This window comes from Drosophila gunungcola (assembly GCF_025200985.1).
Source record: "Drosophila gunungcola strain Sukarami chromosome X unlocalized genomic scaffold, Dgunungcola_SK_2 000021F, whole genome shotgun sequence".
NCBI lineage: Eukaryota > Metazoa > Arthropoda > Insecta > Diptera > Drosophilidae > Drosophila > Drosophila gunungcola.
Window position 1 is genome coordinate 1,183,158 of NW_026453184.1, and position 16,473 is coordinate 1,199,630.

At 34.2% G+C, this 16,473-nt stretch overlaps 1 protein-coding gene across 1 annotated transcript; it reads left to right on the top strand.

Moving 5' to 3' along the window:
- Positions 1-8,430: 8,430 nt before the first annotated feature.
- LOC128260373 (thioredoxin-related transmembrane protein 1) lies at positions 8,431-9,198 on the top strand. Its single transcript, XM_052993328.1, has one exon. The coding sequence runs from the start codon at positions 8,512-8,514 to the stop codon at positions 9,196-9,198; it is 687 nt and encodes a 228-aa protein (XP_052849288.1). The 5' UTR covers positions 8,431-8,511.
- The last annotated feature ends 7,275 nt before the right edge of the window (positions 9,199-16,473 follow it).

Genomic DNA, 16,473 nt, shown 5'->3' on the forward strand with positions numbered 1-16,473 from the left:
ATCTGTAGTTTTGATAAATATTGTTAGTGTATTGGAAGCCAAGAAAAATTGTACTTATCTAAATTTAATCACCATCCTAGAAAAGAACCAGACTTTTTCTTTCTGTGCACAGCTCTGGAATCAGCATATCCCCCACTCTGCATAAAACCCCCACCCCCTGATGATTGGCCCACATACGGAAGTGGTGGGGTGAGTGATAAAATGGAAAAAGTACATACATATGTATGCGGTGCAAGAACCGCAACAACAGCAAATATCGGGGCTTAAAAACTGCTAGCGAGCAAAACACCAAATATAAGCGATAAAATCAGAAAAAATAAATCATTCTCATCATTGTTTGATCTGATTAAAGGAACTCTTCCAAAGCCATTTACCAAAATGTAGGAGAGAAGTTCGAAGGTTGAGACCATCCCATTTAACTCACTGGAAAACCCGTTTCTGCTCTTATGGGAGTAAGCTTTTGACAAAAGGTGTACAATCGAAACAATCGAAGTGCAATTAAAAGTTTACCATAATTATTTGTTTGCTAAACATTACTAAGAGTTTTTCACAAATTTGCATTATAAATCAATGATATTCAAAGCTTATGTTTTCTTAGCCATTATTTTAACGGAAGTATTTTGAGTCAAAAGTAATTAATTATATCAGTTAATGTTGACACCTTAAAAACAAAAACAAATAAACCGAAAATTGTCTGTTGAAATCGGTTGATGGAGTTTTCCATGTTCAAAATCGAATTAAAAAGGTAACGTTTTAAACTGTGTTGCATATGAACAAATTATCAATTTATTTTGTTAAATGATTTGCTAAATATATTCCCTTTAAAAGACAAAGTCTGCTGGTTGCCTTTTTTAAAACTTTTTTTTATTTTATTAGACCTAGGTTTGGGCGATTCAGTAATAAAGCAATTATATGACAATAGAAAAATAAATGTTTATCAAAAAATAGAAAAAAACAATTTAGAAATAAACTAAATTTAATAGCGGTGTAATGGTGGTTGACTAAAAATTGGTAGTGGGGGTTAATTAAATATCATTAAAATATAGTTAAAAAATAAAATATAACATATATGTACAGTGGGTAAAAGTAGTATAAACATATACATAAACATACATGAACTTGTTTTGCCCACTATATATACAAAAATAAAATTAAAATAATTAAAATAACTTATAAAATAAACTTAAATTGGTAATAAGCTTAAGATTTTGAATCAAAAGTTTTTAAATATCTAACAAATTATTTGAATTGGATTTTAGTTTTTAATTTATTGAAACAAACTAATTTGACAAAATCGTTGAGACGATACAAATCTATAATCTATTTTGAGTGGTCTAATAAGTGATTTCATGAATTGAAAACAACTTTATAGCCGCAAAACACACTGTTCTAGCACCCTCATTATGATTTCGATAAATGGGTGGGTAAAAGATGAAAACAAGAGAAAAACATTATTTGTATGTGACTGGGCATTGTTGATTATTATTTTATTGTATTCGGCATTCGCACATCTAGTTCTTATATGGTCCCTGCCCATGCATCTCTCTCCCTCGTTTTTTTTTAATAATAATATGTATTATTATGTGGTCGCTGGCTGGCTTGGATTCCAATTCCAATTCCATTTCCATTTTAATTCCATGGTCGCCTTTTGTGCGCCTTCCAAATGAATTTTGAATTATGCGATAGCGCCGCCTTCGCTCTTTATTCTTGGGCCCATGCCCATTGTTGTTGCCCGTGAGCGTGTGTGAGTTCCTGTGTTTAGAATGTAAAATTATAATAATTAAAAAAGAGTACGTGCGAGTGTCGTAATGGGGCGTTTGAGATGGATGTTGGATGGGTGAAGCGATAGTTTAAATTTGCAAAGCTTATCACCATCCAGCACACCTGTTTTTTCGTTGCAGTCTGTGGTGTTAAATATTTAATTGACACATTAGTTTTTGAGTTACTTTGAAGAGTTGACCAACGACCCATTTAATTTAAAGCTTCTGTATTGCTTTATTTTGAACAATTTCGTTATTTTTTGTCATTATTACAGCTTAAGTTGTGTTACCTACCTCTTGTAAATAAAAAACAAGAAGGAAAGCAAACTTCGGCAAGCCGAAGTTCATATACCCTTGCAGCTATTGCATTAATTAAATACTTTTGAAAACATTTAAATTATGATTTACTTGAGTATGTGCTAAAAAAAAACATTGAAACTATGATTATTTGCAGCTCAATTATTAGATAGTTATTTTATATATTTTTATTATTTCTATGGGAGCTATATGCTATAGACGTCCGATTTTGATAAAATTTATACCATAATTCTGAAATAATTAAACATTGCTATATGTCGAAGAACTAAACAAAAAATTAAAAAACAGAAAAGTTATAATTTTTTTCATTTATTTTTCCGATTGTTCCTATGGGAGCTATATGCTATAGTCGTCCGATTTTGATGAAATTGAAACCGTAATTCTGAAATATTAAACCATTACTATATCTCGAAGAACTAAACAAAAAATTAAAAAACAGCAAAGTTATAATTTTTTTTCATTTATTTTTCCGATTGTTCCTATGGGAGCTATATGCTATAGTCGTCCGATTTTGATGAAATTTAAACCGTAAATCGGAAATATTTTACCATTACTATATGTCGAAGAACTAAACAAAAAATTAAAAAACAGCAAAGTTATAATTTTTTTTCATTTATTTTTCCGATTGTTCCTATGGGAGCTATATGCTATAGTCGTCCGATCCGGCTCGTTCCGACTTATATACTACCTGCAATAGAAAGACAACTTTTGGGAAAGTTTCATGCAGATAGCTTTAAAACTGAGAGACTAGTTTGCATATAAACGGACGGACAGACGGACAGACGGACAGACGGACAGACGGACAGACGGACATGGCTAGATCGACTCTCCTAGTGATGCTGATCAAGAATATATATACTTTATAGGGTCGGAAACGTCTCCTTCACTGCGTTGCAAACTTCTGACTGAAATTATAATACCCTCTGCAAGGGTATAAAAAGGCTAGACTAAATGTATTTAAACTACTTAATTTTATTTTATTTATTTCCTTATACTTTTTGACAAACGAAATTGGGTTATGTAAATCAATACAAAGAAAGCTTAATTTTATAATCGTTGCTATAAATTATATTCGTTTACATTTTATAGTAAGCCCTCTTTTCGTGGGTAAACATATTTATAATAAAAATAATAATTAACTAACTTCTACTACTATTTTATGGATTTTTCACGCGCTCATCTCTGTAAGTTCACACATGTGGGCGGGCCAAATGAGTTTTGCCCAACTCGGACATCAGGTCCTGAAAGGGAATCACCAGGATGAGATGGAGCTGGATCTGGAAAGGGAATGGTTATGGATGTGGGCAGGGAGTAACGTCATGAGGAGCAGCTGCAACTGCTGTCGCTCCAGGACAATGCAAGTGCACAGATGCGAATGCACTGTAAAATATCGCTTACAGATGTTAAACCTTTGAATAATAAAATTTACTACCATCAAGAATTGTAAATGCTATCAAGTGTGGCTATTCATAATTAATCTTTTTTTGGATAAAAAATTAACTTAAAATTTAATTAAATTCATATTATTAAAAAATTAAAAAATTTCTTTAAACTTTAATACAATTTAAATTTTAAATTAATTAATTAATTGTTTTTTTTTTTGTTGTTGCACAAGTTAAACGTTGTTTTTAATACAATGTTAGGATTTAACAACAAAATACTACAATTATTATAAATAATGTATGTAAAATAGTGTAATTAATTTTTAAGTGTGTTCAAATGGGTGGGGGTGGGGAGTCCGTCGCCACTAATTATGATGTTGATTACATTGCGGGTTCTCTATCCCTTTCCTTTCTTCAACTGCCCTTTACACACAGAGAAAAAAGGTATTGACAATTCTGAGGCTTCCTTAAATAATATTATTTATGTTAATTACTTATGATATCGCAATGTTTTATTTATTTCAGGTAATTTTTTATGAAATTCCGTTTAATCATTTAAAAAATCCAATAATGATATTCCAGGAATTTTTTGAAAACCTTATGTTAGTGAAAATTAAAGCTGAATGGATTTTTTTCCAGTGCATAACTAGGACTGGATGTGGTTTCTGAGAACCGTCATTCCGGTTCCGTCAGTCAGCGCTGACTGCCCCCTTAAACCCCCCGAATACCCCGCCCCTGGATCCTTCTGCTTAGAACAATGCAAGATTAAAAAACTGTAACAAATTACAAGCAAACGGCAAATAAATTACACGAAAACCAGAGAGCTGAATATAAAAAAGGAAATCAGCAGAGAAAATGCAAACAAAAAGCAAGCGCAAAAAGTTGCAGCTACCAAAAGGGGCCGGGGTAAAAGGGGCGTGGCTGAGGTCAGCGGCCCCAGGGGTTGTCATATGGTAATAATGGGGGGTGGTCACAAAAATTGGGGGTAGGCATGTGTGGAACTGCAAAGTTATAGGAAAAGTTAATTTGTGTTTTGTGCTTTTTTGTGGCATAAGAGAATGGCTTTATATTTTATCCGATTTAATCAGGGTTTTTGACTTACAAATGCACACCGAAAGTACACTAAAATTGTTGTAGATCACCTCAAGTATTTTCATTATTTTTGAATTTGAGTTATGTTAGAGAAATTACTTCACTTAAAATAACACTTTTTCTTCTATATTAAGCCTCTAAAACTTGTAAAGTTTTATTTTGTAATAATTTGCAGTGTAACTAATCATTGTATGAATGGTCAGTTTCTTTAACTTATGTTAATGTTATCTATTTCTAAGTTTGTTTTTAAGAACAAAAAAAACAAGTTTTCGGTTTCAAAGATATTTTTAACTAAAATAAAATCAGGTGAAATATTTAAAAAATATTAGTTAGGTGTTCATAAAATATATTTAAACATTATTCAATTTTTAAAAATACACATGATCGTTAATTTAGATTTCATATATTTTTGATCGATACTTAATAAAATTCAAATTGTTATTATATTATAATTTAGTTTGTAGAATATAAAAAAAATTTTTCTTTTAAAAAAGATATGTAATTAAAAGATATATGTGGGGCAATGCATTTATAAACGTTTTAAAAACAAACACTGGGCTTTAGTTTGACGTTCGTATATTTGTCATCCGGCTTTCTCTTGCGTTTTTATTGTTGGTGATGGGCACAGGTGGCTTGCTAAGCGTTTGGCCTTTAGAGGGGGTGGTAAAGTGGGTGGAAGGGAGAATGGGAGGTAGGGCGGATTGGGGGTGTCGAACTGATCGGCCGCCGTTGCTGTTACTGCTGTCGTTGTTGTTGTTGTTTTTGTTGTTGCGTCCGGGGACCGTCAAACAATGCAAATTGCATGAATGAATGCCATTTTGCATTTCTTTTCAATGCCCACCACCCCCTGACCCCTTTGACCCCTCGTTCACCCTCTTTCTATTTTTTTTCTCTGAGGGCCCTGGTGAACCTGACTGCATTCTATTTTTCTTTTGATTAAATCAAATGCATAAAATGTTTTCAATTCAATCAGAAAAAAAAATCACGAAACCAACTACAAGAGTACAAGAACGAATGAAAGTTTTGTTTGCGTACTACTTTGAATACGCTTTCCAAAAATATCAATTAAAAAAAATATATATTGCTTTGGCTTAAGCCTTTTAAAAGGCATACAACTTTTAATCCTAATTTTATCGCCTTTGTTTAACTAGTTAACACATATATTGACAATTAAATTAGCCACGGGAAATCACTGGGAATTAGTGCCGACCCCTGGCATCGAATTGATTTGAATTCAATTACCTACGATTTCATTTATGTCAAGGCTAAAACAGTTTGCATTTTAAAATATGATGTGTTGGTAAGCTGATTTTATTTTCAAGTTTTTTTTTATGTCCTATATGAACGGACTTTAAAGCTTTCTCAGGGGTTTTTATAACTTTGTTTGGGTTTTTTTTTCTGTTATTAAGCCGCTTTTAAAATTTTTATTATTATCGATAATATTGAAATATTTGTGCTTAATCAAAACACTTACCTACTTAACTATCCTCTTATTAGGTATTGCTAAATCAAAGATATCGGCAATTAAAGGGAAAAAATGGAAGAAAAAGAGAGAGTGAGTGCAGGAATAAGAAGAGAATCGAATGCACGGTCGGCCATTCTTTGTTATTTTTTTTTTAATTTGTGCAAAGTTTTCCTCCTTTTTTTCCACACACATGTGGTCTTTTTTTTTTTTGTCTGCCGGCGAGTGTGTGTGAATCTAGCTTTTTAATTAATTGCACTAACCTCCCCTGTTCACCCCCTTTTCCCTGGCAGTGGTTTTGTTTTGTTTTTGATTCTTTTTCCACTTTTTTTTCGTTTTTGATTTGATAATCCAACAATTGTTGTTCAAGTTCAAGGCCCTCCGAATGCTCTTTGATTTGTGAATTAACTTTTTTGCTTGCTGTTTTTTTTGTTTTCTTGATTTATTTGTGTTGATTTGGTTTTGATTTGTTTTTGATGGCGATTTGTGGATCAGGGGTGAGTATCTAAATATATAAACTCGATACAATGAACAAATTCTTTACAATTACGTAACGCTGGTAAAAATAGTACATTTTCGGCTTAATGACAATTGAATTAGCCAGTAAAGAACTTTTAAAAAACTAAAGTTTATCTATTTTTACACTCTCTTGGAAATGACTTCTTAAACTTATCAATTGAAAAATATGACTTAAAGGAATTTTTTAATTTGTTTAACAAAGTTAAGCTTAACTTTAAATCATGTACTCTTTTTTTTGTAATTCTTGTATACGTATAATAATTTTTAAATTAATTGATAAAAAGGTTTAATGGCTTTGTTAGCTAATCTAATCACGTGAATATGTTAATGTAAATTTTATTTAGCAAAATTCAAAGTTTTTTTGCTCTGAATTGGTGTAAATGGGTTTTCATTATCAAAAATGTGCATACTTGTTAAGAGGAAAATATTTGTCAGCCATCAAATGAATAAATGGTTGGGACAACAAGAAGGACAAGCCATTATATGGATTTACCTAATATGTTTGCGTTGCGAAAATAAACACAATCATAGGAATGAAAAATTTCTCGGCTTCCAGAGAGATTTGATGTGAATTGAATTCTTGGTGTGCATTTTGTTTAGCAATTTCAGGACGCTGACGTCCTCTTCTCCACCAAAACCAACCGACTGTATCCTGCATATCCTTCCCCCCATCGCCGTCCCTGTCGCTCCTTTTCTGTCTTTGTCTCTGTCTCTCATTGGAAGGCGCCAACATAATCAGTATAACAAATGAGATCCTTGTCGACAGTTGTTTGCTGCTTTTGTGTCAGTGGCGTCGTCATCATCATCATCATCATCATCTCAAGGGGGTGGAGGGGGCGGTGGTGTAAAGTGGGTGAAAAGGGGGTGGTGCATGCGGGTGGCGAATGGCAGGGGGTGGGGCACTGCTGTCAACGTCTCTCCGCTTTCTGCCTGACGTTCTACATTGTTATTGTTATTATTTTTGCTGCCTTTATGCAATGTTTTGATTAATTTTTGCCGCAGCCATCTTATTCTTCTCCTCCTCCTCCTCCCCCTCCGCCCCACCTCCTTTTTCCCCAACCACACCGCCCCTGAACCCACACCTCTAACCCAAAGCCCCCGCTTTCTCCGCAACCCGCGTGCATTTGCTTGACTGCATTTGCCTCTAGCCTCTAGCTGCCTCCGACTTTTATACACTAAGATAAATATAAGAAAATCAGTCAAAAAAGTTGTCTAATAAAAAAAAAACAAATATTATTGCCACATTTTTTAAGGCCCCTCTGAAATCGAACAAAGTTCTCATCTGAGTTGCCACCTGAATTTTTGCATATTTCCCAGCAAGGGTAAAAAGTATACAAGATTATATACATCTGCGGTTAAAATAATTTAAGGCATAGAACGATTTCTAATTGGTAGAATCATAATGCATAATTACCAATTAGAAAAACCTCTGATGTTGTTTCAGTTTTCCAATGAAAATAAGAACTGTTATTAATTCCTTAAAATGTACTTTTCAATCGATTGTACTAAATGATTTTATAACATTTAAAGAAAACTCGTTCATCTGCATTTTTTATTGAAATAAATAAAACATTTTTTTTATCAATCTTTTTTTTTAATATTTTTCCGATGATAAGTGTGTAATATAAAAAAGTTGCTTCCAAACTATTTGGATTGCTAATGCCATATGATGAAAACAAGTTTTATTTTGACCGCAACTGTATTTATATAAAAAAGTGTTAAATACAAATTGAACCATTTTTTTTTTTTTTTGCATTTTTAAAGGTATACAGTATGAAAAAATATCGAAAACCTAGGTGACAACTCAGAGTCGTGTAATAGGCGCTATTTGCCGATGGTTCCATATCTAAATGATTTTTCACTTTTTTTCGTTTTTGACGTATAAAACAAAGTGTCAAAGCTGTACGTTTTTGCAAATAAGGAACAAACTGCAAATAATTTACTAAAGAACAAAACGGAAAAACTGTAATTAAGGAAAATGAAATTCCTAATTGTGATGCTGGTTCTCATTTCCCATGGCGAGGGCTGGACGCCCTCGAAAAAGACTGGACTCTGTACGCGGACTTCGTTCTGCGGACGTGGGATTGGAGATGACATCGTCACCAAGATCGACGAGGATAACTGGATGCAGTTGCTCGAAGCCGAGTGGCTGTTCCTGCTCTGCCCGGAAACCCAGACGGACTGTCAGGACCTGAACCTGAACCTCTACAGGCTGGTTACCGGTTCGGAACCCTGTCTATATGTGGGAGTGGCCTTTGCCGATCTCTCCATGCCGTCGACGCTGCGCCGCCGCTTTTCGGCCTTCGACAGGGAAACCCTATACCTGTACCATGTCATCGATGGGCACTTCCGTCGGCTGAGCTCCGCCCAGGACCACGTGTCCTTGCAAAATCTCCTCAGCGAGGAGGCATGGGAGGAGATTCGCCCAGTGCCGTTCTGGAAGCATCCCACATCCACTCGGATCTGCCTCTCGGTACTCGCCTATAGGCTTGCCACGGGTTACAGTGGCCAGTGTTATAGGGTTGTCACCTACACCATTGCCTTTCTGATTGCCGGCATTCTGACCTATAGCGGGTATGCCATTTACATCCTATGGTGTTCGATCACCGGCAGGTATAACTCCAACAAGAAGCCTGGTCATCCGGTACGTGGAGAACATGAGTAGATGGAATGGATGATGGATGATGGGGATCAGGACGTTGGCGAAAATGCAACCGACTACTGACATTTCCCCGATGAACTTTAACACATTTTAAAGTATACTTTCAAATTAATTTGGAATTATTAAAAATCATGGCAAAATAAACGATAGATTTGTATTTTTTATTAAGACTTCTGCAATTTCAAACTTTATAGGGCAGAAGCCATGTTTACATATATAAATTATGACATTTAATACATTTTTGTTATTATTTTGTCACAGTGTGCGAATGGATATGATGGGAGCGGCGCTGACTGGTGCTGATGATGGGCGGTTGGGCGGTGGAGTAGGCGTGGCTGTTTTGTTTAGTAGTTTTATGGTCTCAACTCGCGGTAAACAATGCAAAATTCTGTCGCTGTTCATTGTCTCGAGTCGAAAAACTTGGGATAAAAGGAGAATAAAATGATAGGGAAAGAGTGCAGAGGCAAATGAAACATGGGGATTTACATAGAAGGGAGGGCATTTCATCTTCGTAGATTTATTAAATCAACATGGCGGTCGCAACAGAACAGTCAGAAGATCAAAAAAAAATCATAAAAACGAAAGAATAATACACAAGAATCGTATCTAACAAATCAATGCATATCCATATCGACAACATCTAACCAGTATGTTTAATCAAATTAAGATCATCAACATGACAAGGCCAAATATGTACATTTTGGCATTTCTGTTTTGGCCAATAAATTCCAGCATATCGCAACTCAATCAAAATCAAAATTGCAAACAAAATGCATTTGCATTATTGCACTTTTCCAATGCACCTGCAATGCAAATGCAATCAATATAATTGATGCAACATCCGATTCTGTGGCTGCTTTTTCCCCTTATCTTCCGCATTTCCATTGAGACGAGATGCAAAAAATAAAAGGATTTATGTGTGCACGCATTTATAAATTCATTCACGTAAAATCCCATAATACATTATAATTTACAAAATTGATTTTGGTCAAATGAATGCGAATAATTTCTCGACTTTTGATGAATTAATTCGAGGAGGGAAAATCAGTGTGTTTTGATATATATTAAAAGTAATATAAAACCACCATATATCTGATTTTGAATCACGTTTGAATTTTAAATTAATATCTATTGGGTTGGGACCATTTTAACTTTTTATTTTACCAGTAAAAATTGATTGACATTTAAATCTGCAAATTTGTATTTTTAACTTAATTTGTAAAAATACGTTATGTAAAATATTTGTAGCTTGGACCACAAAAATTAGCACAACAGTAAGTCTTTCGTCTGTGCGGCTTTTGTTAGCAAAATTTAGTCAAATTTGTAACGGTAATGAATATTTTGTTAGATTAAATCATAAGCTGCACAAGTTACACATTAGCCGCACAAAAAAGAAAGCTAGGCTTTTGGCCAAGTTAGCAAAAAAAAAATATTACAATATCGTGTTTTCTGTCCTTATAACAATAATATTTCCCCCAAAAATATGAGTATTGTACCGATGTTTGGTTATTTTTTTAAATAGTTAAATCGCAAGTATACATGCATTTTAAACAAATTTTAAAAAACTTATCCATCACCACCCCATCACCTCCATTAATTCCCGAAACAACTTTTACCGATGCAATTTCCTTTGTCAACTGTCTGTCACATTTTCCCTCGTATATCCCCCTTTGTTTTTCCCTTCTGGAAAAGCCTACACATTTTCCAGTTGCAAATGCATGTGGAAAATTAGCGCTCAATGTTAACATTTGCCCACATTGTTGCGTTGTGTTAATGCATTTTAATTTTCTTTTCCGAGCAGCGACAGCCTCAAGTCCTTTGACATTCTGCAGCCTGACAGAACAGCTTCGTTTCGGCCTGTGGAACCTAAAAAAAGAGTTTTTTTTTAATTGGTTTTAAACGTATTATTTCGGTGTGAAGCTGATCTGCATAACTTATTTAATAAAACTAGCCGTCATTAAAAATTAAATATGATTAATTTCTTGTATATATATTGTACAATAGGCTTATTGATTTCAAGACAATACAATCAGAAACTGAATAACTAAAATATCAAATTAGGTACTCTATTATACATTTCGTTATTATTATGTAGTAGCTCATCTTGATTTCGTCTTAACCTGGTCGAAATATCCATTTCTTGTACTCTCTTACTACTGCTGTTGTTGCCGCTGCTGCTGTTTTTTTTAATTACTTTTTTTTCCAACTCATTTTCTTTTGTGAAATGCAACCGGGCTCTGACTGATGCCGAGTCCTTGCTGGTTGAGTTGAGTTGAGTTCCCGGATACGGCGGTTTGTCGTCCTCCCCGTAATCGTGGCTGCTGCTGTTGCTGTTGTTTTTGCTTGGCTGCATTTCCAGCATAAATTCAGTTTCATCATCCCGTTCCCCTACAAAGCACACGAAAAGAAAAAAATATCAGGATATGTGTGGAAAATAATTTTAAAATAAAATTCACTAATGTCTTGTCAATGGTTGATCATGGAAGCTCAATCAATTTCTTATTGATTACAATATAAAGTTAGGTTTTTTTTTTAAAGATCTGCGCTTAGCAAATTTCCAAATGTTAAACGTTCATCATTGCTTACATTAATAATTATTTTTATTTTATTTGTGAAATGTTTCTTCTTCTTCAGATATGAACTATTACGTTGTTTTTCTTTTTTAATTATATTATAGTGTTTTTTTCTAATAAACATTTTGGTATAATGATAATATAATTATTTAAAACGCAGTTTTCCTCTTAAATTGGTAAACTAATTTAAAAGCTGTGCCCGTATTCTAGAGACTCCATATTGGAATTAATATAGTAACATTTTTTGGTATTTCTATTAAAGAAAACTCGTGTTTTTAGTTGAGTGCATCTCTCATCTCGTTTTGGCTCGTCTCTGCTGACAGACAGCTGTCATGGGCGCCTACTAAGCCCCCCTTTCCCCCCTCTCCACCTCTTCCTGTCCACCCCCTCTCCCCTTATTTGCCCAGCCCCCTGGCAAAATGACATTGTGACTATGCAATTAGTATTATGAGAAATATTTTCTCATGTTGTTTTTAGCATTTTTTTCCCCCATTTTTCAGCTGAGGCGCCTGGACCACGCCCCCTTTCACCCCCCACCCTGCGTCCCTAAAAAACATCACGGTGTGCTTTTGTGTGGCGCTGATTATAATTTTTGTGTTTTTCTTTTTTTTTCACCCTTTCTCTGTCTCTCTGGCGTGCAAAAAATGTAATTAACTTAATGATTTTCATAAGCGAGTGCCAGGTGGGCGAAAGGAGGGGTGGGGGGAAAGGGGGAAGGGGTAAGGAGGGGAGGAAAGGGAAGGCTGCACTCATTATTGGGGCAATTAAAATGATTACAAAATGCAAAAGAGAGAGGAATACAAAAATATTAAATAAATAGAAGAAAGAGGGGCGAAATTACAGGACCTAGTTTTATGCGTAATGTGCTTAAACAGCATAAAATCAAAATTCCACCTCCATAGTTTACCCCTCCTTTTGTCATCCTATGAATTTCGCACCAGAGCACTCCCACGTCGAAACCAGCGGGTTTCGTTTCCCCCATGTTTTGTCCTGTTGTCCTTATTGTTTCGGCTTTTCCCCTCATCATTTTTTGTTTCGGCTTTTTTATGCCGGCATTGACAAATCATAATTAAAATTCCAATTAACTAGCGTCTTTGGCGGCCAAGAAACCAACAACACACCAGCGTAAAACCACCCAAAATCCTGGCGAAAACCACCCACTAACAACATCATTTCTTTCACCGCAGGGAATTCATCTTTATTCGCGCAAGCCACGCGAAATTTCATTGTTTATTCTCTGTTTTGTTGTTTTTCAAAAGAATATCGCAGGAATTATGGGCATGGAATCCATCATAAGTTTTTTTTCGAACCATTTTTTTTAAGGAAATATCCAAATAAGATTATTTTAATAGTCTTGTCAATTGAAACTACGTCAAAAGATGCCTGAAAGTGAAACACTTTTAACATCGTTTATTTTAAAGTAACCATCATTGAATTCTTTTTAAATATGTTTAAAATAAAATGTAAAACACACATTTCTTTTATAGCATTACAAAATTTTAATTTATGTTTTTGATAACTTTGTATTGTTCGAGCTGGTATAAAATCTTATTTCATTACTAGCTTTAATTTAATTAATAGAAATAATATTCAATTATTCAATAAGCTTAATTAAGGTTTTAAACTGAGAAAACGTATGGAATTTTAAAGCTTAAAACCTACGTTACCATAATGACGAGAAATGGGCTTAGATTTCAAAAAGAACTCTTTGAATTCAACATATTCCTGTAAATTTCACTATTTTATACTTGAATTAATATAAATTTTTATTGATACTGTTTATTGGTATTTGATTATTGAAAATACAGGGTTGTCTGTAAAGCTTTGAGTAAAATGTACGTTTTCTAAAATTAATATTTAATTTTTTAATAATTATTAATTAATTATAATATCAAAATTAAATCATATTCATTTAATAACTAATTATAAAAATAGAAATTCTTAAGTTAGACAATCATATATGTAAAAATACTTATTGATTAACAAATTTTCTTAAAAAAAACACCAGCGAAAAATTATCAGGAGTCATTTTAAAATACTTTTGGCTTGATTTTATTATTAAAGCAATATAATTTTTTTAGAATTATACAATTAGTAAGTCTTTAGAATATACAATTACTAACATTGAGTTATAAATGTTTTCACTTATTATAACGTTAGATTTCGCTTGTTAATTAACAAAACACTGTATTCTTGCAAATGAAACTCAGTAAAGGAAGTGTTGCCTACTTTAGAGCGAACATTGAGCAGCCGCCATTTTCTTCTTGTTTTGACGGTATATTAAATCAAAAAGCGGTAAATAAATGAGATGATAAGTGGAGACAAGGAGGTAAAGAGGGGAGACAGAAAGGCAACAAGGAGCGGAAGAAGGGGAGCACGCTAAAATAAATAATTAACAACGGCAGCAAGCGACGAGAGCGAGATGGAAAACAACAATGGGACGCTCTCACTCAACCACACACACAAACTCACACGAAAAACAGCAGCTCACACACACACATCCAGATTGAAAGACCAATCAGCGCGACAAAACAATGGACACACACATACACAGCGAGTGAGAGAGAGGAAAAAGTGGGTGGGAAAACTCCTCGCTCAGGTGGAAAACGCGTTGCCTAATGAATTCCAACAACAACAACAACGGAAAACAGGAAACAACAACAAGCACAAAACAGCCCAGCATCAAATTACAAAATTAAAAATGGCGCAGAGGGAATGCCAGGAAGGAAGCGTTAGAGAGAGAGGGGGAGAAAAAATGGGAAAGAGGAGTATAGGGTAATAACACAGGACGAACAGTGTGAAAGCCATTGTTAATAACCATTTAAACTTACAAAAATTAAAGAAAAAACAAAAAAAATTTGCTGCGAAAGGAATTAACAGCACGTTTACAATATATTGCAAAACTATTTGATCTTCTAAAACATTTCAAAATATGTATTTATGAGTGTATATGTATTCTTACCAAAATACACACTTCTGTAATAGGTTAAATTAAAACATTAAGGCAAAAAATATTTGTGTAAACCAACTTTTCTTTAACCTTTAACTTCCATACCTATAATTAAAAAAATTACATTGTAATGCAATTTTAAAATCAACCAACATTTATAATTTGCAAAATCAATTAATTAATTTCCACAATATTTCCACAACCCTGAAAAAGAAAATTTCAGTTATTTTAAAAACGAATTTGAAAATTATAAACACGTCCCAAAACAACGAAACATCTCTGTGATAATTTCGCGTAATTTGAATGAGCCTGTCAACGTCGCGCTGTCAGTTGTTTTCAGCTCGTTATCCTAGTTATCCTTGTCATCCTGGTCAACCCTCACACACACAGCCACGCACTCTCTCACTTACACACACAGACACATCTGGTCTCGCTTATGATTGGCTTGTGTGCAAAAGGAAGCAAATGAAATAAAAGGCGGCACACAAAAGCGCCAGCAGGTGGCGAAAAGTGGGCGGGGGGCGGTGGAGTGCCACGCCTATTCTTCATAAATAATAAATAAATATAATTTCCAGCGCAAGCGCAGCACAAAAAAAAAAATGCGAAGCAAACAAAAAGGCGAAACAAAAACAAAACACAATGCCAGGCAAATGAGAAAATTACATCCCTTCATTTGTTTAACACACATACACACATACAAGTGGGGGGAGTGGATCGGGGTGGGGAAGAAGGTGAAAAAGAAGAGATAGTTATTGTTTTCCCCCACTTCCTTTCTCAACCCCATCGCCTCTGCTCCACCTTCATCTTCATCATCAGCTGTGGTGGCAACCTCATTTTCTTATGCGCCTTTTGTGCTCTTCCCTCCTTTTTCCCCACTCCGTCTTCTTCTTCTTTTCACCCCTCTCCTTTGCGTGTATGTGTGTGTTTGTGGGGTGTTGCCTTATTGTCATTTTCCTGCTGCCGACGTCAACGTCGCTGCCAACGCAGCAGCCGGCAGCATTAAGTGATTTCAATTTTATTATTTACAGGTACTTTTTCATGTACAAAACAATACAGGTACAGTGGAACAAAGTGCTACAAACTGAGAATATGAAAATTAGAAAATTTAAAGAACAACTTAAGCTTATAAAAAATAAGATAATCAGTACAAAATGTAAAAATCCTATTGATTATATAATAACTAAAATATTAGATTATTTTGGATTTAATACTACTAAAAAACTTAATTTATAAAAAAAAGGGTATCTGCTTTGCAAACTTCTTGTTAAATTAAATCTAATAACTTTATTAAATTTAGAAAATGTTTACATGCCCTTAAAAAAATATTTTTAATGATTATCAACCTTAGCGTTATAAAAAAAAATTAAACAAACAATAAAGAGGTTTTTGCGTTAATTCTGCTTGTGCTGGTGTTTTTTTTTTTCTGTTATCTAAAATTATTGTTCAAGACCTAGCCCACTGTAGACAAAACAACTACGCTTATGAGGTTTTTGTGCTTGTGCCGTAATTTAACGAAGTCAAAACGAGAAGACAATAAACAACAACAATCCGGGGAGAAAGGAGAGCCGAGGGAGAAAGCTTTAGCTGCAACAAATCAGAGAGCGAGATTAACTTTCCGAGGATGCGCAGCGTGGCCCAAGAAAGAAGGAGATGGTCATAGCCACAAAAAAAAGAGAGAGAGAAAGCACGCGAGAATTAATTGCAAACAAGAATAAATAAAATCTGTTTAATATAAAAAAATTATTTATAAAATAA

Excerpts from the sequence above, each read along its gene's own strand:
- LOC128260373 (XM_052993328.1), top strand. The coding sequence starts at position 8,512 with ATGAAATTCCTAATTGTGATGCTGGTTCTCATTTCCCATGGCGAGGGC.